Source organism: Phyllobates terribilis, unplaced genomic scaffold (genome assembly GCF_046119375.1).
Source record: "Phyllobates terribilis strain yellow unplaced genomic scaffold, ASM4611937v1 Scaffold_3__8_contigs__length_932513732, whole genome shotgun sequence".
Classification (NCBI taxonomy): Eukaryota; Metazoa; Chordata; class Amphibia; order Anura; family Dendrobatidae; genus Phyllobates; species Phyllobates terribilis.
Genome location: NW_027362763.1, coordinates 242,890,344 through 242,915,491, shown reverse-complemented (window position 1 = coordinate 242,915,491; position 25,148 = coordinate 242,890,344). Strand labels below are relative to the sequence as shown.

The 25,148-nt window shown below is 46.7% G+C and overlaps 1 protein-coding gene across 1 annotated transcript in view; it reads right to left on the bottom strand.

The window, feature by feature from the left end:
- Positions 1–10,280: 10,280 nt before the first annotated feature.
- LOC141258512 (uncharacterized) overlaps positions 10,281–25,148 on the bottom strand; it is a 149,633-nt gene continuing 134,765 nt past the window's right edge. The window contains exon 2 of the mRNA XM_073673501.1: positions 10,281–11,242. Within this exon, the coding sequence (XP_073529602.1) occupies positions 10,281–11,242 (962 nt within the window). The remainder of the gene's footprint in view (positions 11,243–25,148) is intronic.

The following is a 25,148-nucleotide window of genomic DNA, read 5'->3' as shown; positions in this document are numbered from 1 at the left end:
AGTGTGTGTGTGTGGTGCATATGGCGTATACAGTGTGTGTGGTGCGTATAGCGTATACAGTGTGTGTGTGTGTGTAGTGCGCATAGCGTATACAGTGTGTGTGTGTGTATGTGTGTGTGGTGCGCACAACGTAAACAATGTGTGTGTGTGCTGCATACGGCGTATACAGTGTGTGTGGTGTGTACGGCGTATACAGTGTGTGTGGTGCTTACGGCGTATACAGTGTGTGTGGTGCGTACGGCATATACAGTGTGTATGTGGTGCGTATGGCGTATACAGTGTGTGGTGCGTACGGCGTATACAGTGTGTGTGTGTGTGTGTTGCGTACAGTATATACAGTGTGTGTGTGTGGTGCATATGGCGTATACAGTGTGTGTGGTGGTGCGTACGGCGTATACAGAGTGTGTGTGTGGTGGTGCATACGGCGTATACAGTGTGTGTGGTGTGTACAGCATATACAGTGTGTGTGTGGTGCGTACAGCATATACAGTGTGTGTGTGGTGCGTACGGCGTATACAGTGTGTGTGGGGGGGTGCGTATGGCGTATACAATGTGTGTGTGGAAAGGAACGGCGTATACAGTGTGTGTGTGGTGCATACGGTGTATACAGTGTGTGTGTTGCATACGGTGTATACAGTGTGTGTGGTGCGTACAGCGTATACAGAGTGTGTGTGTGTGGTGCATACGGCATATACAGTGTGTTGGTGGTGCGTACGGTGTATACAGTGTGTGTGTGTGTGTGGTGCGTATGGTGTATACAGTGTGTGTGTGTGGTGCATACGACGTATACAGTGTGTGTATGTACAGCATATACAGTGTGTGTGTGCGGTGTGCACGGCGTATACAGTGTGTGTGTGGTGCGTACAGCGTATACAGTGTGCGTGTGTGTGTGTGATGTGTAGTGTTGAGCCACCCCCGTAGTGTTCGAGTTCGGTTCGGTTCGTCGAACACCGGGATGTTCGAGGAACTGTTCGTCGAACTGTTCGTCGAACACCTTAGAACACCGTCGAACACCGTTAAAACCAATGGCAGGCAAACAAAAACACATAGAAACACATAGAAAACACCTTCAAAGGTGTCCAAAAGCTGACAAACTGCTCAGAAGACGCTCTCTTTAAAAAAGCCGGCCGGCAATTCAGTAGCGGCATACACCGGTACCCGACAATTTAGACAAGAAGGAATAGAGCATGACACATAGATTAGATAGATAGAAACATGTCAGTCACACATATAAGAAGCACAGTGACAGTGTTGCTTACTGTACTTGTCATTTAGTGTAAAGGATTTATTTAAAAAAATAATAGTGTTTTCGTGCACCGTCTTCAGCAGCGGTACCTGACAATTTATAACAGAAAGAATAGAGCTTCACATATAGATAGATATAAACATGCCAATCACATATATAATAAGTATAGTGATAGTGTTGGTTACTGTACTTGTCATTTAGTGTAAAGGATTTATTTAAAAAAATAATAGTGTTTTCATGCACCATCTCTTTAAAAAAGCCGGCCGGCAATTCAGTACCCGACAATTTAGAATAGAAAGAATAAAGAATCACACATAGATTAGATAGATAGAAACATGTCAGTCACATATATATGAAGTACAGTGACAGTGTTGCTTACTGTACTTGTCATTTAGTGTAAAGGATTTATTAAAAAAAATAATAGTGTTTTCATGCACCGTCTCTTTAAAAAAGCCGGCAATTCAGCAGCGGTACCCGACAATTTAGAATAGAAGGAATAGAGCATCACACATAGATTAGATAGATAGAAACATGTCAGTCACATATATAAGAAGTACAGTGACAGTGTTGATTACTGTACTTGTCATTTAGTGTTAAAATAAAGGATTTATTAAAAAAAAAATTGGCGTGGGGGTCCCCGTTATTTTAGGCTCTAGCGGAGGTTAAGCAGATGGCTGGGGCAGATGTTTGAAGCCTGGGAAGGGGGTAATACCCACGGAGCTTCCCAGGCTACTAATATGAGCCCCCAGCTGAATACTTAGCCTTTACTAGCTATTAAAATGGGGGAGCCCCCCAAAAAAATGACGTGGGGTCCCCCCTATTTTAATAGCTAGCAAAGGCTAGGCAGACAGCTGGGGGCTGATATTAATAGCCCAGGAAGGGTACCATGAATATTGGCCCCCTCCCAGGCTAGAAACACCAGCCGTCAGCCGCCCCAGAAATGGCGCATCCATAGGATGCGCCAATTCTGGCACTTAGCCTCGCTCTTCCCACTGCCCTGTAGCGGTGGCAGTGGGGTAATAGGGCTGGCGTTGATATCAGCTTATAATGTCAGCTGACATCAAGCCCAGGTTAGTAATGGAGAGGCGTCTATAAGACACCCCCATTACTAACCCCATAGTCAAAGTTACAAAAAAACACAAACACCCAGAATAAAATCCTTTAATTGAAATAAACACACAATTCTTTATTGTTCTAAATTAAACCATACTTACCATCACGCCCATTCCAGCTGAAGCCAACGATCTCCTGCAATAAAAGAAAAATAATAAAGCAACATCATCCTTACCTTCCCATGGTTCCCACGACAGCTTCAGCTCTGCTACATCGAGATGACAGGCTGGACCGCAGCAGAACGCTGCCATCCAGCCTGTCATCCCGCAGACACTGAGAAGCGCAGGCTTGCTTGCGCTCCTCAGTGTCTCGCTGTGACGGCATAAAGATGAGCCGAGTTCATGTCCAATGAACTCGGCGCATCTCATGCACGTCACTGACAGCGCGGGAGAATTCTCCTGCACTCAGCGCTTCAGCGTAAGAATTTTCCCACGCTGTCAGTGACGTGCATGAGGTGAGGTCATGTCCAATGAACTCAGCTCACCTCATGTACGTCACTGACAGCGTGGGAAAATTCTCACGCTGAAGCGCTGAGTGCAGGAGAATTTTCCCACGCTGTCAGTGACGTGCATGAGGCTGATATTTAAATTTGGCGCACAAATCGGTGATTGGTCGCGGGCAGCATCCGCGACCAATCAGCACGGTAGTGTTTAACTTTGGCGGCAAGATCAGTGATTGGTCGCGCGCCAAGACCGCGACCAATCACCGATTTGGGCGCCACATTTAAATATCGGCCGCGACCAATCAGCACAGCGTTGCTTAAATGTGGATCCAAGATCGGTGATTGGTCGCAGCCGATATTTAAATTTGGCGCACAAATCTGTGATTGGTCGCGGGCAGCGTCCGCGACCAATCAGCACAGTAGTGTTTAACTTTGGCGGCAAGATCAGTGATTGGTCGCGGTCAAGACGGCGACCAATCACCGATTTGTGCGGCACATTTAAATAGCGGCCGCGACCAATTGGATGTCAGCGCCGCTCCCCGTTCCTCCCTTCACACCCTAGCCGCTGATGTCCCCACAGTATTCGCATGGTGTTACAAAGGTCCAGACATTTGTGTTAAAAATCGCTGATTGGTCGCTGGCGCTGCCCGCGACCAATCACCGATTTGGGCGCCAAATTTAAATATCAACCGCGACCAATCACCGATTTGGGCGCCAAATTTAAATATCCTCCGCGACCAATCACCCATCTTGGCTCCACATTTAAACACCGCTGTACTGATTGGTCGCGGACGCTATTTAAATGTGGCGCCAAAATCGGTGATTGGTCGCGCCCAGCGTCGGCGACCAATCAGCACAGCGGTGTTTAAATGTGGAGCCAAGATTGGTGATTGGTTGCGGCCGATATTTAAATTTGGCGCCCAAATCGGTGATTGGTCGCGGGCAGCGCCAGCGACCAATCAGCGATTTTTAACACAAATGTCCGGATCTTTGTAACACCATGCGGATACTGTGGGGACATCAGCGGCTAGGGTGTCAAGGGAGGACCGGGAGCGGCGCTGCGGGTCGGGATACTTCTGCTGGCTTCTCGCAACGGAAGTATCCGACCAGGCAGCGGCGCTCCCCGGTCCTCACCAATACGATTAGCTGATTGGTCGCGCTCTCCGCACGTGACCAATCAGTGATCTTGGCGCTAAAGTTAAACACCGCTCTGCTGATTGGTCGCGGACGCTGCCCGCGACCAATCACCGATTTGGGCGCCACATTTAAATAGCGGCCGCGACCAATCAGCGAGCTTGGCGCCAAATTTAAACAACGCTCTGCTGATTGGTCGCGGACTCCAGCCGTGACCAATCAGCGAGATTGGCGCCAAATTTAAACCCCGCTCTGCTGATTGATCGCGGTCGCCGTCCGCGACCAATCAGTAGTATTGGCGCCAAATTTAAACCCTGCTCGGCTGATTGGTCACAGTTGCCTTCCGCGACCAATCAGCGATTTTGACGCCAAATTTAAACACCGCTCTGCTGATTGGTCGCGGCCGGCGATTGCGACCAATCAGCATTATTGGCGCCAAATTTAAACCCCGCTCTGCTGATTGGTCGCGACCGCCGGCCGCGACTAATCAACATTGTTGCCGCCAAATTTAAACACCGCTCTGCTGAATGGTCGAGGTCGTGACCAATCACCATTATTGGCGCCAAATTTAAACACCGCTTTGCTGATTGGTCGCGACCACAACCTATCAGCATTATTGGCGCAAAATTTAAACCCCACTCTGCTGATTAGTCGCGACCGCCGGCCGTGACCAATCAGTGATATAGTCGCCAAATTTCAACACCGCTTTGCTGATTGGTCGCGGTTGCTGGCCGCGACCAGTCAGCGATTTTGGCGCCAAATTTAAACACCGCTCTGCTGATTGCGCTGGGTCTGCCGCATACATATTCTAGAATACCCGATGCGTTAGAATCAGGCCACCATCTAGTTTCATGAAATAATTTTAAAAAAAATTGACGTGGAGCTTCGCACTATATTTGGGTCCAGCCAGGTACAGCAGGCAGGAACGGGCTGCCCCCAACCACCAGCTGCCTATTTGTACCTGGTTGGACACAACAATATAGGGAAGCCCTTTTTTCCTTAATTATTTCATGAATTTCATGAAATAATTTAAAAAAAAAATACGTGGGGCTTCGCCCTATTTTTGTGTCCAGCCAGGTACAACTAGGCAGCTGGGGGCTGGAATCTGCAGCGCAGGGAGGCCCAAGCTTTCTGGGCCCCACCCGCTGCAAATTGCAGTCCGCAGCCACCCCGGAAAATGGCGCGTTCATAGAAGCGCCATCTTCTGGAGCTGTACCCAACTCATCCAGGGCCCTGGTGCGGTGGCTCACTGGGTAATAAAGGGGTTAGGGCCAGCTTGGCATTATCAGCTGGCCCTAAGCCCGAAATTCATGGGGTCACGCCAATATTAGACATGACCACGATGAATTTCTAGTAAAGTATTTAAAAAAAACACAACACCCAGAAAAAAGTCCTTTAATTGAAATAAACACACAATTCTTTATTGTTCTAAATTAAACCATACTTACCATCACGCCCATTCCAGCTGAAGCCAACGATCTCCAGCAATAAAAGTAAAATAATAAAGCAACCTCATCCTTACCTTTCCATGGTTCCCACGACAGCTTCAGCTCTGCTACATCGAGATGACAGGCTGGACCGCAGGAGAACGCTGCCATCCAGCCTGTCATCCCGCAGACACTGAGAAGCGCAGGCTTGCTTGCGCTCCTCAGTGTCTGGCTGTGACGGCATCCAGATGAGCCGAGGTCATGTTCAATGAACTCAGCTCACCTCATGTACGTCACTGACAGCGTGGAAGAATTCTCCTGCACTCAGCGCTTCAGCGTGAGAATTCTCCCACGCTGTCAGTGACGTACATGAGGTCAGCTGAGTTCAATGGACATGAATGAGCTCACCTCATGCACGTCACTGACAGCGTGGGAAAATTCTCCTGCACTCAGCGCTTCAGCGTGAGAATTTTCCCACGCTGTCAGTGACGTACATGAGGTGAGCTCATTCATGTCCAATGAACTCGGCTCACCTCATGCACGTCACTGACAGCGTGGGAAAATTCTCACGCTGAAGCGCTGAGTGCAGGAGAATTCTCCCACGCTGTCAGTGACGTGCATGAGGTGAGCCGAGTTCATTGTCGGCTCATCTGGATGCCGTCACAGCGAGACACTGAGGAGCGCAAGCATGCCTGCGCTTCTCAGTGTCTGCGGGATGACAGGCTGGATGGCAGCGTTCTGCTGTGGTCCAGCCTGTCATCTCGATGTAGCAGAGCTGAAGCTGTCGTGGGATGCGCCATTTCTGGGACGGCTGACGGCTGGTGTTTCTAGCCTGGGAGGGGGCCAATATTCATGGCACCCTTCCTGGGCTATTAATATCAGCCCCCAGCTGTCTGCCTAGCCTTTGCTAGCTATTAAAATAGGGGGGACCCCACATCATTTTTTTGGGGGGGGTCCCCCATTTTAATAGCTAGTAAAGGCTAGGTATTCAGCTGGGGGCTCATATTAGTAGCCTGGGAAGCTCCGTGGGTATTACCCCCTTCCCAGGCTTCAAACATCTGCCCCAGCCATCTGCTTAACCTCCGCTAGAGCCTAAAATTACGGGGACCCCCACGCCAATTTTTTTTAAAATAAATCCTTTATTTTAACACTAAATGACAAGTACAGTAATCAACACTATCACTGTACTTCTTATATATGTGACTGACATGTTTCTATCTATCTAATCTATGTATGATTCTCTATTCCTTCTATTCTAAATTGTCGGGTACAGATGCTGAATTGCCGGCCGGCTTTTTTAAAGAGACAGTGCATGAAAACACTATTATTTTTTTTAATAAATCCTTTACACTAAATGACAAGTACAGTAAGCAACACTGTCACTGTACTTCATATATATGTGACTGACATGTTTCTATCTATCTAATCTATGTGTGATTCTCTATTCTTTCTATTCCAAATTGTCGGGTACCGCTGCTGAATTGCCGGCCGGCTTTTTTAAAGAGACGGTGCATGAAAACACTATTATTTTTTTTGATAAATCCTTTACACTAAATGACAAGTACAGTAAGCAACACTGTCACTGTACTTCATATATATGTGGCTGACATGTTTCTATCTATCTAATCTATGTGTGAAGCTCTATTCTTTCGGTTCTAAATTGTCGGGTACCGGTGTATGCCGCTGCTGAATTGCCGGCTTTTCATGTTTCACTGTTGGCACTGTTCCCATCGATTTGGGCAATCACTGTAATGCCACAACCACCATGGCTGTGGCATTACAGTGAGTGGCAGACAATCCCTGCATGATTGGTGCTTTAAATAGCGCCAGACATGCAGGACAAGCTTTTGGTGCACGAACAGTTATCGAACATAACCTCGAACAGCCGAATTTTTTGCAAATCGTTCGGGTTCGTCGAACAACTCGAACACCGCCCCAAACAGCTCGAATTTGAGATTGGCGAACAGTTCTAGTCGAACACCGCTCATCTCTAGTGATGTGTACGGCGTATACAGTGTGTGTGTGGTGCGTACGGCGTATACAGTGTGTGTGTGTGGTGCGTACGGCATATACAGTGTGTATGTGTGTGTACGACGTATACAGTGTGTGTGGGGGAGGGTGCGTGCGGCGTATACAATGTGTGTGTGGTGCGTATAACGTATACAGTGTGTGTTAGGTGGTGCATACGGCGTACACAGTGTGTGTGTGAAGCGTACAGCGTATACAGAGTGTTTGTGTGGTGGTGCATACGGCGTATACAGTGTGTGTGTGGTGCATACAGCATATACAGTGTGTGTAAGTGTATTGCATACGGCATATACTGTGTGTGTAATGCGTACGGCGTATACAGTGTGTGTGTGTGTGGTGGTGCATATGGCATATACAGTGTGTGTGTGGTGCGTACGGCGTATACAGTGTGTGTGTGTGGTGCTACGGCGTATACAGTGTGTATGTGTGGTGCATACGGCGTATACAGTGTGTGTGGTGCGTACGGCGTATACAGTGTGTGTGCGTGGTGCGAACGGCGTATACAGTGTGTGTGGTGCATACAGCGGATACAGTGTGTGTGTGGTGCATAAGGCGTATACAGTGTGTGTGTGTGGTGTGTGTGGCATATACAGAGTGTGTGTGTGGTGGTGCGTACGGCGTATACAGTGTGTGTGTGGTGCCTATGGCGTTTACAGAGTGTTGTGTGTGTGTGTGTGTGGTGGTTCGTATGGCGTATACAGTGTGTGTGGTGCGTACGGTGTATACAGTGTGTGTGGTGCATACGGTGTATACAGTTCGTGTGTATGTCTGGTGCGTACGGCATGTACAGTGTGTGTGTGTGCATAGCGTATACAGTGGGTATGTGTGTGGTGGTGCGTACGGCGTATAGTGTGTGTGTGTGGACGGCATATACAGTGTGTGTGTGTGGTGCGTATGGAGTATAAAGTGTGTGTGTGGTGCGTGCGGTGTATACAGTGTGTGTGGTGCATGACAGCGGGTATCTGCGAGTCAAGGGATTAATAGTACCCTTTTACTATAATTTTTTTTTGTCCCCCTTTTTAAAATAAACACACCACACATTTCTTTGTTGGATTAAAATGGCCACAGCAGCCGTTTATTAACATAAAATACAAACATTATAAACCACATCCTATAGGGGTGGTCCTCGAAGCCCGAAACTATTTTAAACCAAGAAACCAATAGTGTCTTTGTCTCAGGCCAGATTGCGTATTACCTCCAGCCGCTAAGCACCAGCTCGGAGGCATCAATTCAAACAGCCTGGCCAATGAAACATGCCCCAAACCACAGGCCCTCTGATCCATTCCCATGGGATCAATCACCCGCGACCACTGAATACCATGTAGGGGGGTCCAGAACTTCCCGAGGCCCCCCCCCACTGATCCACCATTAACCACGATCACCAACTTCAAGGACCCCCCCCATGCCAGCTGCCATGACGAAGCATATTAACATAATATAATAAGCACAATTCTCAGAATTACCCCAGATTATTCAGCAGAAGGTTCAAAGGGTGGGTGGGAGATGATGTGTATGGGATGATGGCAACCTAAAATGGCTGCCAAATCCCACATGGCCGTTCCTTATATACCCTACTCCTCCCCTACAAGTGCCCCAGCCCCTTAAGATACCCTCCCCTACAATCCTCACCAACCAAATCCAACATAAGTACCTTGCCCGAACCCTATGCACATCCCACTTCAATAAGCCCCCCCCCTTTTATCCCGCATTAACCCTGTCATGCCGGCCTCCCTCTGAAGCCAGGGGCTGAGTACGGCCTTTCTTGACAGCGAATATCTGCGAGTCAAGGGATTAATAGTACCCTTTTACTATAATTTTTTTTTGTCCCCCTTTTTAAAATAAACACACAACACATTTCTTTGTTGGATTAAATTGGCCACAGCAGCCGTTTATTAACATAAAATACAAACATTATAAACCACATCCTATAGGGGTGGTCCTCGAAGCCCGAAACTATTTTAAACCAAGAAACCAATAGTGTATTTGTCTCAGGCCAGATTGCGTATTACCTCCAGCCGCGAAGCACGAGCTTGGAGGCATCAATTCAAACAGCCTGGCCAATGAAACATGCCCCAAACCACGGGCCCTCAGATCCATTCCCATGGGATCAACCACCCGCGACCACTGAATATCATGTAGGGGGGTCCAGAACTTCCTGAGGCCCCCCCCCACTGATCCACCATTAACCATGATCACCAACTTCGAGGACCCCCCCATACCATGAGCACAAATATTCTGACACCTCAAATATTTGTGTCCCTCCACACTCTTAAACCTTTTTCTATGCCCTCCTGAATTACTAGGCACCATATGTCCTTACCGACCGCGTTTAAGTGCACCCCATCCCTCCTCCAAAATTCCCCTTCACCAGACTCAAGTTCTGTATGGCGTATGGCAAAGCCCCATTTCGTAACATGAAACGCGTCACCGCCCTATTTACTTCTATCCATGCTCTATAAAATCCTTCATTTGATCGGGCCACTCGCCAGACTTGTTGTGGAACAATATCAGACCACATAACCAAAACTTTTGGGAACATTGCCCACAATCTCAATATATCAAATTTGATGTCCTTTATGAGTTCCCTACAAGACCTCTTACCCAGGTCATTGCCCCCCAAATGTAGCACCTGCAAATCAGGGACCCGATCAAGCCTTACAAAGTGATGGAATTCAGCCAGGAGTTGCATCCACACCATGCCCCATTTCCCAATCCACCGTAGAATGGCTTCATCCTGCAAGAATCCTAACTGACGGCCGGCAATGCAGCACAGAAGACAAAAGAATGGCCCATGATCCATACGAGCCGGGGACTTTCATCTGTGAAGTCAAATAAAAGTACAAATCTAAGAAACGGTAACATCAAACAAGAACTTGGAACATTCTCTTGACTACAACCAAGCCGGGCGTATATAAGACCTAAACCGTATGGATTCCCACCGTCCGATCTTTTTGACTAACTCGTCACCCAGCCCCCTCCTGGCTGCCTCGGTGGCTGCCCCAATCCTGAAAGAGTGACCACTAAATTCTTTTGGCGGGATACCGCCAGCCTCAAGACACTTTTTTAGCACCGCTAAAAACTGGTAGCGAGATAAAAAAGAGCCATCCTCATGAACCAACAACAGTGATGTGTGCCCCCCTGAAACCAAACCAAATTCTCTCACACAGCGTACCGGACACATGTCAGACCCGGCCACTGCGAACAACACCACTTTACACCCCTGCTTAAATTGATCCGTCTTTGAACAACGAAGAAATACCTCTATTCTATCCATATATAAATTCACGTCCTCTTTTGAAAGACCCCCACTGACGAATCTTGATGGGCTAACCAACTCACCCAAACGAAAGGCCCCGAAAAAGGCTGGAGAAAAAGCTAACCAGAATAGTCTGATACTCCACGCGGACTTACATACCAACTCGAGAAGCTGGCCCAATATAAACAATAGTCCATATGATATGGGTCGCCTACAATCTCTCACCTTCCAACCCCTCCGCCAACCTTTTAGTGCTTGGCGAACCAATATCGCTTTTGTTACATCCGGAAGACCCCTTATTTTAAAGCCAAAGGCCAAACCTGCCATGCAATTATTTATTTTTGGCACCGACCAACCTTCCTCCCAGCAATGACCAACCAATAATAATAATAGGATGTTGCTCTCTAAAGAGTTTCCCATAGCAAATTTCCATTCCTCCCAGAGTTGCCAAGCGACCTCATATGAAGACCAGGTCTTAGTAGATAATGATTGACCAATCAGATTCCTTACAGCTCGAAGGGAAGATTCCATAGTTCTGGAGGGCAGACCAAACCTGTCGATGACGACTGAGGTGCCAGCAACCGGAACTGATCCCACTGCGAATGAGAAATAGCATTGACGATCGGATTTAAAGGGACCAATTTAAACTCCATCACTATCCACATGTTCAACGATAAACTAATCAGCACCAGCCTTTGCAGTATTTTCACCATCAGTGGCGATGCAGCCGACAGAGAATTGATAGCAGACACTACCCCTTGGTTCTCGCAAGAAAAACTGATTTTTTTGTTCTGAAAATACTCTCCCCATAAAGCCAAAGAGACCAAGATGGGAAAAAGGTTGATCAATGTATGATTACCCAACAAATTCCGATCACGCCATATCGCTGGCCATTTCTCCTCGATCCAACTACCTCGGAAAAAGATAGCGAAACCACGCTGTCCCGACACATCGATGAACAATCCCAATTCGCAGGCATTCGCCACCGGAGCAATCCAAACTGACTTGCCATTATAAGCCTCCAAAAACTGAGCCCAAACTCCCAAATCGTCACACAACTCCTTCCTTAACCCAATGAAGTGATGAGGCGATTTTGCTCCTGCCGTCGCTAATGACAAACGCCTACAAAATGCCCTGCCCATTGGCATAATATGGCACGCAAAATTCAATTTTTCGAGAAGAGACTGTAATTCACGCAATGTAACTTTATGTAGCATTCTAACTTTGGATACCTCTCCCAACAAATCAACTACCTTATCAACGGGTTGTCTACACTCCATTTTAACTGTATCAATTAAAATCCCGAGAAAACTCAAAGACGTCACCGGACCCACGGTCTTCTCAACTGCCAAAGGCACACCAAATTTCTTAGCCACACTCTCCATTGTATGCAACAACACAGAACAGACAGGAGAATTAGCAGGACCAACGTACAAAAAATCATTCAAATAATGGATGCAGGAATTTAGACCGGAAACATCCCTAACTACTCATTCAAGAAAGGTGCTAAAAGTTTCAAAGTACGCACAGGACAGCGAGCAACTCATTGGGAGACACCGGTCCACAAAAAAGCTGCCGTTTCAAGAACAACCCAATAGATGCATGCTTTCCGCGTGTACTGGTAACAATCTAAAAGCCGCCTATATGTCAGTCTTTGCCAATAATGCCCCTTTACCAAAAAAACGGACCCAACTAACTGCCATATCAAAGGAAGTGTAACTCACCGAACACAAGTCTGGATCAATACCATCATTCATCACCTATCTTTGGAGAGGTATGTTGTGTATGGTGTATACAGTGTGTGTGTGGTGCATACAAAGTGTGCGTGTTTTTGTGTGGTACGTACGGCGTATACAGTGTGTGTGTGTATGTGGTGCGTACGGTGTATACAGTGTGTGTGTGTGGTGCATACGGCATATACAGTGTGTGTGTGTGTATGTGTGTTTGGTGCGTACGATGTATACAGTGTGTGTGGTGCGTACAGCATATACAGTGTGTGTGTGGTGCGTACAGCGTATACAGTGTGTGTGTGGTGCGTACGGCGTATACAGTGTGTGTGTGTGTGGTGTGTACGACGTATACAGTGTGTGTGTGTGGTGCGTACGGCATATACAGTGTGTGTGGTGTGTACGGCGTATACAGTGTGTGTGTGTGGTGCATACTGCATATATAGTATGTGTGTGTACGGTGTATACAGTGTGTGTGTGTGTGTGTACGGCGTATACAGTGTGTGTGTGGTGCGTATGGTGTATACAGTGTGTGTGTGTATGGTGTATACAGTGTGTGTCTGGTGCATACAAAGTGTGCATGTGCGAGTGTGGTACGTACGGCGTATACAGTGTGTGTGTGTGTATGTGGTGCGTACGGCGTATACAGTGTGTGTGTGTGTGTATGTGGTGCGTACGGCGTATACAGTGTGTGTGTGTGTGGTTCGTACGGCATATACAGTGTGTGTGTGTGTGTGTGTGTGTGGTGCATACGACGTATACAGTGTGTGTGGTGCGTACAGCATATACAGTGTGTATGTGGTGTGCACAGCTTATACAGTGTGTGTGTGGTGCGTACGGCGTATACAGTGTGTGTGTGTGTGGTGTGTACAGCATATACAGTGTGTATGTGGTGTGCACAGCTTATACAGTGTGTGTGTGGTGTGTACGGCGTATACAGTGTGTGTGGTGTGTACGGCATATACAATGTGTGTGTGTGGTGCATACTGCGTATATAGTGTGTGTACGGCATATACAGTGTGTGTGTGTGGTGAGTACGGCGTATATAGTGTGTGTGTGTATGTGGTTCGTACGGCATATACAGTGTGTGTATGGCGTATACAGTGTGTTGTGCATACTGCGTATACAGTGTGTGAGTGTGTGTGTGCTGTGTATGGCGTACACAGTGTGTGTGTGTGGTGCGTATACAGTGTGTGTGTGTGGTGCGTACTGTGTATACAGTGTGTGTGGTGCGTACGGCGTATACAGAGTGTGTGTGTGGTGGTGCGTACGGCGTATACAGAGTGTGTGTGTGGTGCGTACGGCATATACAGTGTGTGTGGTGGTGCGTACGATGTATAAAATGTGTGGTGGTGCGGACGGCGTATACAGTGTGTGTGGTGCGTACGGCGTATACAGTGTGTGTGGTGCGTACGTCGTATGCAGTGTGTGTGTGGTGCGAACGTGGTATACAGTGTGTGTGTGGTGCGTACAGCGTAAACAGTGTGTGTGTGTGTGGTGCATTCGGCATATACAGTATGTGCGTGTGTGTGTGTGGTGCCTACAATGTATACAGTGTGTGTGGTGCGTACGGCGTATACAGAGTGTGTGTGGTGGTGTGTACGCCGTATACAGTGTGTGTGTGGTGCGTACGGCGTATACAGAGTGTATGTGTGGTGTGTACGGCGTATACAGTGTGTGTGGTGTGTACGGCATATACAGTGTGTGTGTGTGTGGTGCATACTGCGTATATAGTGTGTGTACGGCGTATACAGTGTGTGTGTGTGGTGAGTACAGTGTATATAGTGTGTGTGTGTATGTGGTTCGTACGGCATATACAGTGTGTGTATGGCGTATACAGTGTGTGAGTGTGTGTGTGTGGTGTGTATAGCGTACACAGTGTGTGTGTGTGTGGTGTGTATACAGTGTGTGTGTGGTGCGTACGGTGTATACAGTGTGTGTGGTGTGTACGGCGTATACAGAGTGTGTGTGGTGGTGCGTACGGCGTATACAGTGTGTGTGTGGTGCGTACGGCGTATACAGTGTGTGTGGTGGTGCGTACGACATATAAAATGTGTGGTGGTGCGTACGGCGTATACAGTGTGTGTGGTGTGTACAGCGTAAACAGTGTGTGTGTGCGTGTGGTGCATACGGCATATACAGTATGTGTGTGTGTGTATGGTACGTCCATATACAGTGTACACAGTATACAGTGTGTGTATGTGGTGCGTACGGCGTATACAGTGAGTGTGCTGCGTACGGCATATACAGTGTGTGTATGTGGTGCGTACAGCGTATACAGTGTGTGTGGTGCGTACAGCGTATACAGAGTGTGTGTGGTGGTGCACACGGCGTATACAGTGTGTGTGGTGGTGCGTACAGCATATACAGTGTGTGTGGTGCGTACGGCGTATACAGTGTGTGTGTGTGTGTGGTGTGTACGGCGTATACAGTGTGTGTATGTGCATATGGCGTGTACAGTGTGTGTGTGTGTGGTGTGTACGGCATATACAGTGTGTGTGTGTGTATGTGTGGTGCATACAGCGTATACAGTATGTGTGTGCGTACAGCGTATACAGTGTGTGTGTGTGTGTGGTGTGTACGGCGTATACAGTGTGTGTGTGTATGTGCGTACAGCGTATACAATGTGTGTGGTGTGTACGGCGTATACAGTGTGTGGGGGGGTACGTAAGGGGCATACAGTGTGCGTGTGGTGCGTACGGCGTATATAGTGTATGTCGTGCGCACGGCGTATACAGTGTGTCTGTGGTGGTGCGTACAGCGAATATAGTGTGTGTGTGTGTGTGGTGTGTACGGCGTATACAGTGTGTGGTGCGTAAGCGTATACAGTGTGTGTATGTGTGTGTATGTGTGGTGCGTACTGCATATACAGTATGTGAGTGTGTGCGTACGGCGTATACAGTGTGTGTGTGGTGCGTAAGGCGTATACAGTGTGTGTATGTGGTGCTTACGGCGTATACAGTGTGTGTGTGTGGTGCGTACAGCGTATACAGTGCGTGTGGTGTGTACGGCATATACAGTGTGTGTTTGTGTATGTGCGTACGGCGTATACAGTGTGTGTGGTGCGTACGGCATATACAATGTGTGTGTGTGGTGCATACGGCGTATGCAGTATGTGTGTGCGTATGGCGTATACAGTGTGTGTGTGTGGTGCGAACAGAGTATAAAGTGTGTGTGTGGTGCATAATGCGTATACAGTGTGTGTGTACAGCGTATACAGTGTGTGTGTGTGTGTGTGGTGCGTACGGTGTATACAGTGCGTGTGTGTGTGCTGCCTACGGCGTATATTGTGTGTGTGTGTGTGGTGTACGACATGTACAGTGTGTGTATGTGTGGTGCGTATGGCGTATACAGTGTGTGTGTGTGTGTGGTAAGTACGGCGTATACAGTGTGTGTGTGTGTGGTGAATACAGCGTATACAGTGTGTGTGGTGCATACGGGGTATACAGTGTGTGCGTGTGGTGGTGCGTTACATACAGTGTGCATGTGTAGTGCGTACGGCATATACAGTGTGTGTGGTGCATACGGTGTATCCAATGTGTGTGTGTGTGTGGTGCGTATGGCATATACAGTGTGTGTGTGGTGCTTACGGCGTATACAGTGTGTGTGTGTGGTGCGTGTCATGGTACATAGTTTTCCCTGTCCTGCATTTCTGTATAAAATGTCATGATGTGATGTAAGTACCCATGGCCTTTCCCAGATCTTTGTTCCTCAACCATAATTTAACTTGGGCTTGTGTCAACACCGCTAGAGGACTCCCCATTGTTCTCTTAAGCAGGGGGAGAACTCACAGTACACATCTTTATAGACACATCGGAGCCATGCCATGGACTAAACCATCGACTAGGAGGGGGGAAACCTCTCCTCCCCTACCCTTGGGCTGTTCCCGGTAGCCCAAGACAATGGACTTATGCGTGACCAGTGTTGTGTTGGGAGATCTCTGGAGGAAGAAGAGTGGGGGCTCTTAGCTGCGGCAAGACCTCACGCCCGTTGGTGATTGTGGACTTATTATGGACCTTAGGAATAACATGGATTTTTGATTTGGTATGCTGCCCGCCTTAATAAACCCCGTTGGATCGTTCTTAGTCCGGTGGTCTCTTCTTGCTCTACCGCATACCCCGTCACAGTGCGTATGGCGTATACAGTGTGTGTGTGTGGTGCGTATGGTGTATACAGTGTGTGTGTGGTACGTACGGCGTATACAGTGTGTTCGTGGTGCGTACTGCGTATATTATGTGTTCGTGTGTGGTGCGTACGGCGTATACAGTGTGTGTGTGTGTGGTGTGTATAGCGTATACAGTGTGTGTGTGGTACGTACGGTGTAAACAGTATGTGTGTGTCATGCGTACGGCGTATACAGTGTGTGTGTGTGTGTGGAGCATATGGCGTATACAGTGTGTGTGTGTGTGTGTGTGTGGTGCATATGGCGTATACAGTGTGTGTGTGTGGTGCGTATGGCATATACAGTGTGTGTGTGGGGTGGTGCGTCGTATACAGTGTGCATGTGTGGTACATAAACCATATACAGTGTGTGTGGTGCGTACAGTGTATACAGTGTGTGTGTGTGTGTGTGTGGTGCGTACGGCGTTTACAGTGTGTGTGCGTACGGCGTATACAGTGTGTGTGGTGCGTACGGTGTGTGTGTGGTGCTTATGGCGTATACCGTGTGTGTGTGTGTGGTGCATACGGCGTATTCAGTGTGTGTGTGGTGCGCATGGCGTATACAGTGTGTGTGCGTACGGCGTATACAGTGTGTGTGTGTGTACGGCGTATACAGTGTGTGTGTGGTGCTTATGGCGTATATAATATGTGTGTGTGGTGCGTACGACGTATACAGTGTGTGTGTGTGTGGTGTGTACGGCGTATACAGTGTGTGTGTGTGTGTGGTATGTACGGCGTATACAGTGTGTGTGTGTCATGTGTACGGCGTATACAGTGTGTGTGTGTGTGTGGTGCGTATGGCGTATACAGTGTGTGTGTGTGTGTGGTGTGTACGGCATATACAGTGTGAGTGTGTGGTGCGTATGGCATATACAGTGTGTGTGTGTGGTGCGTATGCCGTATACAGTGTGTGTCATGCGTACGGCGTATACAGTGTGTGTGTGTGTGGTGTATATGGCATATACAGTGTGTGTGTGGTGCGTATGGCGTATACAGTGTGTGTGTGTGTGGTGCGTATGGCATATACAATGTATGTGTGTGTGGTGCGTATGGCGTATACGTTGTGTGTGATGTGTACGGCGTATACAGTGTGTGTGTGTGGTGCATCTACAATGTGTGTGTGGTGCGCATGGCGTATACAGTGTGTATGTGTGTGTGGTGTGTACGGCGTATACAGTGTGCATGTGTGGTGCGTATGGCGTATACAGTGTGTGAGTCATGTGTACGGCGTATACAGTGTGTGTGGAGCGACGGTGTTGTGCTGGTGGTACCGTGTAAGAGGCTGGTACCACCAGCGGTTTCCATATTGAGATACCCATCACTTGGGTGTCTCAATATGGCGGTCGATGAACTTCCGCCGCTTGGAATTCTGGGATCCGGACACATCTGGACGGAGCAGGATGTGAAGACATTACAAGGTAAGTATATATTAGATTTGCATGATACAAATGTCCTGTAAATTAAAATCTCGCAATATAAAAAATTAGGTAGCAATAATAATTATTGTGCATCACATTATGGAGTGTTCATTCAGTAAATCATTGAACTTGCTTTAGAATTCTTGATTTCAATAGTGTTTGACATTTAAATATAAGCATTTGCATCTGAAAATCCCAAGTAGTATACTCAGGTGCCTCATGCAAAATACAAGATTAACTTCACCAATATTTTATTATATGAGTGATAAATCGGAGTACATATAGGATCAGAGAATACAAACCAGTGCAGGAAGGTTGCTGCAAGCTCCAGTGACCTCACTTGTTATATGGAAATCACCAGAGCCCTGGTTGCCTGGTGCTGCTGTGGTTGCTATAGGGATGAAGTCATATGAGTATTCCATCTGCTGAAAGGGGGATGGACTGGAAACCCCCGTCACACATGAAGCATAGAGAGAAAGTAAGAAAATGACTCCCCTTGACATGAGTTCCAACTTTTATCAACTTTAACTAAACTGATAAAAAAGCAAGAAAATACACAACACAAAACATGTCATCACAATGTACTGTGGATATGTTCCGTATCCAAGCCAGGGAACACATGAGGGACATTGGGGCTGCAATGGATGTGGAGGATATCACAACATTAAAAACCATCCCACGGTATTTTAAGCTGCGCCATAATTGCAATTCTAGAGGACTCAAATTCAGAGGCATCGATAAAGTACATTTTGGAATTACAGTAGAGGTTGTGATCACAAACGCACCTTGGCAAAGCTTGAGTGTTGGTGGATTGCCACTTTGAGCACCATGACCCCACATGGCCTCAATGAGAAACTTAGCTTCACTTTGTTTTTATAGGGTCCTTGTCTTCTTCTCTGGATTTTAATTGTCTGTTTTTTCATTGTTTTTTAGTAGGGTCACACATTTGGGATATTCTTCTTCTTCAACTCGTCTCGCGGGATCCTCAGAAGCCTATCATCGTTTGGACATATCTGCCACACTGTTATATGTGACGATTCATATTGTGTCTGACTATATATGTTTTTTTCTGTCAGGTTTTATATGTATATATGCTATATATTGCTTAGTCTGTGCACATGGTCACTTTTGGGAGTATATACAGTGCTGGCCAAAAGTATTGGCACCCCTGCAATTCTGTCAGATAATATTCAGTTTCTTCCTGAAAATGATTGCAATCACAAATTCTTTGGTATTATTCTCTTCATTTAATTTGTCTTCAATGAAAAAAACACAAAAAGAATTGTCCTAAAGCCAAATTGGATATAATTCCACACCAAACCTAAAAAAGGTGGTGGACAAAAGTATTGGCACCCTTTGAAAAATCATGTGATGCTTCTCTAATTCGTGTAATTAACAGCACCTGTAACTTACCTGTGGCACCTAACAGGTGTTGGCAATAACTAAATCACACTTGCAGCCAGTTAACATGGATTAAAGTTGACCCAACCTCTGTCCTATGTCCTTGTGTGTACCACATTGAGCATGGAGAAAAGAAAGAAGACCAAAGAACTGTCTGAGGACTTGAGAAACCAAATTGTGAGGAAGCATGAGCAATCTCAAGGCTACAAGTCCATCTCCAAAGACCTGAATGTTCCTGTGTCTTCTGTGCGCAGTGTTATCAAGAAGTTTAAAGCCCATGGCACTGTGGCTAACCTCCCTAGATGTGGACGGAAAAGAAAAATTGACGAGAGATTTCAACGCAAGATTGTGCGGATGGTGGATAAAGAACCTCAACTAACATCCAAACAAGTTCAAGCTGCCCTGTAGTCCGAGGGTACAACAGTGTCAACCCGTACTATCCGTCGGCGTCTGAATGAAAAGGGACTGTATGGTAGGATACCCAGGAAGATCCCACTTCTTACCCCATGACATAAAAAAGCCAGGCTGGAGTTTGCCAAAACTTACCTGAGAAAGCCTAAAACATTTTGGAAGAATGTTCTCTGGTCAGATGAGACAAAAGTAGAGCTTTTCGGCAAAAAGCATCAACATAGAGTGTACAGGAAAAAAAAAGAGGCATTCAAAGAAAAGAACACGGTCCCTACAGTCAAACATGGCGGAGATTCCCCGATGTTTTGGGGTTGCTTTGCTGCCTCTGGCACTGGACTGCTTGACCGTGTGCATGGCATTATGAAGTCTGAAGACTACCAACAAATTTTGCAGCATAATGTAGGGCCCAGTGTGAGAAAGCTGGGTCTCCCTCAGAGGTCATGGGTCTTCCAGTAGAACAATGACCCAAAACACACTTCCAAAAGCACTATAAAATGGTTTGAGAGAAAGCACTGGAGACTTCTAAGGTGGCCAGCAATGAGTCCAGACCTGAATCCCATAGAACACCTGTGGAGAGATCTCAAAATGGCAGTTTGGAGAAGGCAGCCTTCAAATATCAGGGACCTGGAGCAGTTTGCCAAAGAAGAATGGTCTACAATTCCAGCAGAGCATTGTAAGAAACTCATTGATGGTTACCGGAAGCGGTTGTTCGCAGTTATTTTGGCTAAAGGTTGTGCAACCAAGTATTAGGCTGAGGGTGCCAGTACTTTTGTCTGGCCCTTTTTTGGAGTTTTGTGTGAAATGATCAATGATATGATTTTTGCTTCATTCTCTTTTGTGTTTTTTCCTTGCAAGCAAATTAAATGAAGATAATAATACCAAAGAATTTGTGATTGCAATCATTTTCAGGAAGAAACTGAGTATTATCTGACAGAATTGCAGGGGTACCAATACTTTTGGCCAGCACTGTAGATACATAGTGTAAACTATCTGAGTACACTTCTAAATTCCTCTCCCTTTCAACTTATGTAGTGCATATATCATTTAATATATCACAAAATTTATACTGAGATATTTATGATTCAACTGGCCTTTGAGGGTCCCGTGTATTTAATTTCTCTATTCTTCATTTCCCCATGCTTTTACTTATCTTGGCGATCGTGCCCTGAATTTAGCCCTCAGTAAAAATGGCCACCGTGAGTTGCACATGCGCGGTGTGTTACTATTCCGTCCACGTCATACGAGGCATCCAGACGGCGGTGGCGCTGGGCATTGATGTTACTTGGGACACTTGTTCCTACCCACGCTACAGCCGGGATCCGACCAGATATAACGCGGCTGGTGGGTGAATGATCACCGCGCATGCGCCGGAATGACGTCGTTTACATTCAACACCTGTGAGACGTATATTTAAAGATACCCCCTTACACACACTACCACAACGCCCCCCAAGGACGCCTACGCGAAACGAGCCTCGGGGTTTCAGGGAGACACCGGTCCTGACAGCAATAGGTGAGTCATGATCCGCTGGCAGTGTTATCTCTTTTCTTTAGTCAGTAAGTCTCCTGATTACCTTTGGAGACTTTTTGGATACTCTGCACGTTGAATAGGGACTTCCCTTTGGTGTTGCTGGCTGCAGCACACATGCACCTTTTTGCTCTATTGTGCCTAAAATCCATATTACCTATTTAGATTGCTATGTGTATCTACTTTTACCATCTTATTTGTGCCCCACTGCGGATCTATTCGGTTGTCCCCCTACTGTGTGATATCTTCACCTATGACCCTTTATTTTATTATTCTTGTCCATTTAGGAGAGATTGTTTTTCGACCTCAATTTTACAATTTATATACAATAAAATTGATTTTTTACTTGAAATCATTTTTTCATGCTGTCATGACTTTCTATAGGGCCTAGTCACTCTGCTCTTTTTGTAGGTTGTGGATATGTTTATTGTCTTCTACAAAGCAGGAGAATATCACTACGCCAACTACATATTTCTGTCTTCCAGTCTGACTTCCTAAACTGTCAGCTTTGGCTTCTAGAAATCTTCTTCTCTGTGCTATATTTTGAATGATTTAGGGTTTTCTAAAGAAATTTCACTTTCCTTTTTGTTCAGTCTACGTCCATATGGCCCTCCCACTAGTCCAGGCTGTTATGTCTATAAAGTCTGTCAGAAGCTGAACTCAAAAGGGCTACCTTGGACAGACTTGGTGTTAGTCACTCCATCAGGCAGATCCCAGAGGAAACTCAGGCCTTCACCCTTAAACCGCTATACAAGGGTCAGGACTTACATCAGTTTTCCCTGGGTTGCTTCCACACAGTGGCCGCTGGCTGGAGCAGTAAGCCTGAGGCAAAGATGGTCAAACAAAGCTGGGTCAGTATAAGGAGGGACAAAACAGTGTACAGAACAGCAGACAAAAACCAAAGTCATAGGGGAAGTCAGTGTCAGATGCCAGAAGGTCAGTCTAGTGAGAAGTCCAATAAGCCGAGGTCAGAATTCGGAGAGAAAACAGAATAAGACAAAGTCAGTGTGCAAGCTAGGTCTATATGTGGAATAACAAAACAAACATAGAACTAATGTCTAGAGAATGTCTAAGGACAATATCTTATATAGAAGGTAGAAATCTGGGAGTTTAAAGAAGGTTTGGTACTCTCCTTAATAGCGTGCACACTGTACCGGCAACGCGGCTCCTGCAACGGCTCTGCGGTCTGTGTGCCCGCTATTATAGACCCTGAATATTCACTACAACCCACTCCCATGGAAGTGGGTTGTAGTGAATATTCATGGTCTTTAATAGCAGGCACCTGTGACCGCCGGCTGCAGCAGGAGCCGCGCTGCGGGTACAGTGTGTGCGCTATTAAGGAGAGTGAATGGCCACTGCTCCCCAAGCACACAGTCCCGGCGTGGGGAGCAGTGACTATTCCAGAACAGTGTCTCACAGTTTGAGGGCGCATGGCAGATACACCATGCGCGGCTCACACAGTGAGATCCCTATCAGCAGCAGAGCAGGACTCAGCGCTGGAGCAGAGAGGAGGTGAGTATAATTGTTTTTTTTTGTGTGTGCAGCGTGATGGGGATCAGGGGGTGCCATGCATACCAAGATGAGAGGTGCCAAGCATACCAGGAAGAGGGATGAGGGGGGCCATATACATAACAGGATGAGGGATGAAGGGTGCCATACATACCAGGAAGAGGGATGAGGGGGGCCATACATATCAGGATGAGGGGTACCATACATACCAGGAAGAGGAATGAGGGGTGCCATACATACCAGGAAGAGGGATGAGGGGGGCCATACATACCAGGATGAGGGATGAAGGGTGCCATACATACCAGGATGGGGATGAGGGGGGCATACAGTACAGACCAAAAGTTTGGACACACCTTCTCATATAAAGATTTTTCTGTCTTTTCATGACTATGAAAATTGTACATTCACACTGAAGGCATCAAAACTATGAATTAACACATGTGGAATTATATACTTAACAAAAAAGTGTGAAACAACTGAAAATATGTCTTATATTCTAGGTTCTTCAATGTAGTCACCTTTTGCTTTGATGACTGCTTTGCACACTCTTGGCATTCTATTGATGAGCTTCAAGAGGTAGTCACCGGAAATGGTCTTCCAACACTCTTGAAGGAGTTCCCAGAGATGCTTAGCACTTGTTGGCCCTTTTGCCTTCACTCTGCGGTCCAGCTCACCCCAAACCATCTTGATTGGGTTCAGGTCTGGTGACTGTGGAGGCCAGGTCATCTGGCGTAGCACCCCATCACTCCTTCCTTCTTGGTCAAATAGCCCTTACACAGCCTGGAGGTGTGTTTGGGGTCATTGTCTTGTTGAAAAATAAATGATGGTCCAACTAAATGCAAACCGGATGGAATAGCATGCCGCTGCAAGATGCTGTGGTAGCCATGCTGGTTCAGTATGCCTTCAATTTTGAATAAATCCCCAACAGTGTCACCAGCAAAGCACCCCCACACCATCACACCTCCTCCATGCTTCACGGTAGGAACCAGGCATGTAGAGTCCAGCCGTTCACCTTTTCTGCATCGCACAAAGACATGGTGGTTGGAACCAAAGATCTCAAATTTGGACTCATCAGACCAAAGCACAGATTTCCACTGGTCTAATGTCCATTCCTTGTGTTCTTTAGCCCAAACAAGTCTCTTCTGCTTGTTGCCTGTCCTTAGCAGTGGTTTCCTAGCAGCTATTTTACCATGAAGGCCTGCTGCACAAAGTCTCCTCTTAACAATTGTTGTAAAGATGTGTCTGCTGCTAGAACTCTGTGTGGCATTGACCTGGTCTCTAATCTGAGCTGCTGTTAACCTGCGATTTCTGAGGCTGGTGACTCGGATAAACTTATCCTCAGAAGCAGAGGAGACTCTTGGTCTTCCTTTCCTGGGGCGGTCCTCATGTGAGCCAGTTTCTTTGTAGCGCTTGATGGTATTGCAACTGCACTTGGGGACACTTTCAAAGTTTGCCCAATTTTTCGGACTGACTGACCTTCATTTCTTAAAGTAAAGATGGCCACTCGTTTTTCTTTACTTAGCTGTTTTTTTCTTGCCATAATACAAGTTCTAACAGTCTATTGAGTAGGACTATCAGCTGTGTATCCCCCAGACTTCTGCACAACACAACTGATGGTCCCAACCCCATTTATAAGGCAAGAAATCCCACTTATTAAACCTGACAGGGCACACCTGTGAAGTGAAAACCATTTTCGGTGACTACCTCTTGAAGCTCATCAAGAGAATGCCAAGAGTGTGCAAAGCAGTCATCAAAGCAAAAGGTGGCTACTTTGAAGAACCTAGAATATAAGACATATTTTCAGTTGTTTCACACTTTTTTGTTAAGTATATAATTTCACATGTGTTAATTCATAGTTTTGATGCCTTCAGTGTGAATGTACAATTTTCATAGTCATGAAAATACAGAAAAATCTTTAAATGAGAAGGTGTGTCCAAACTTTTGGTCTGTACTGTACATATCAGGATGAAGGGTGCAATGCATACTAGGATGAGGGGTGCCATACATACCAGGATGAGGGATGAGGGGGGCCATACATACCAGGATAAGGGATGAAGGGGGCCATACATACCAAGATGAAGGGTGCAATATAAACCAGGAAGAGGGATGAGGGGGGCCATGCATACCAGGATGGGGATGATGGGTGCCATACATATCAGGATGAGGATGAGGGCCACATATAACAGGAAGGAGGGGGCCATATATACCAGGATGGGGGATATTAACAGAATTGGGGGAACATTACTCCTATAGCAGTGTCAGCAGCAGACCCCCTTAACAGGGCATCATAACCACATTTTTTGCTTAAACTTTTTTTTTTATTTTCCTCATCTAAAACCTAGGTGCGTCTT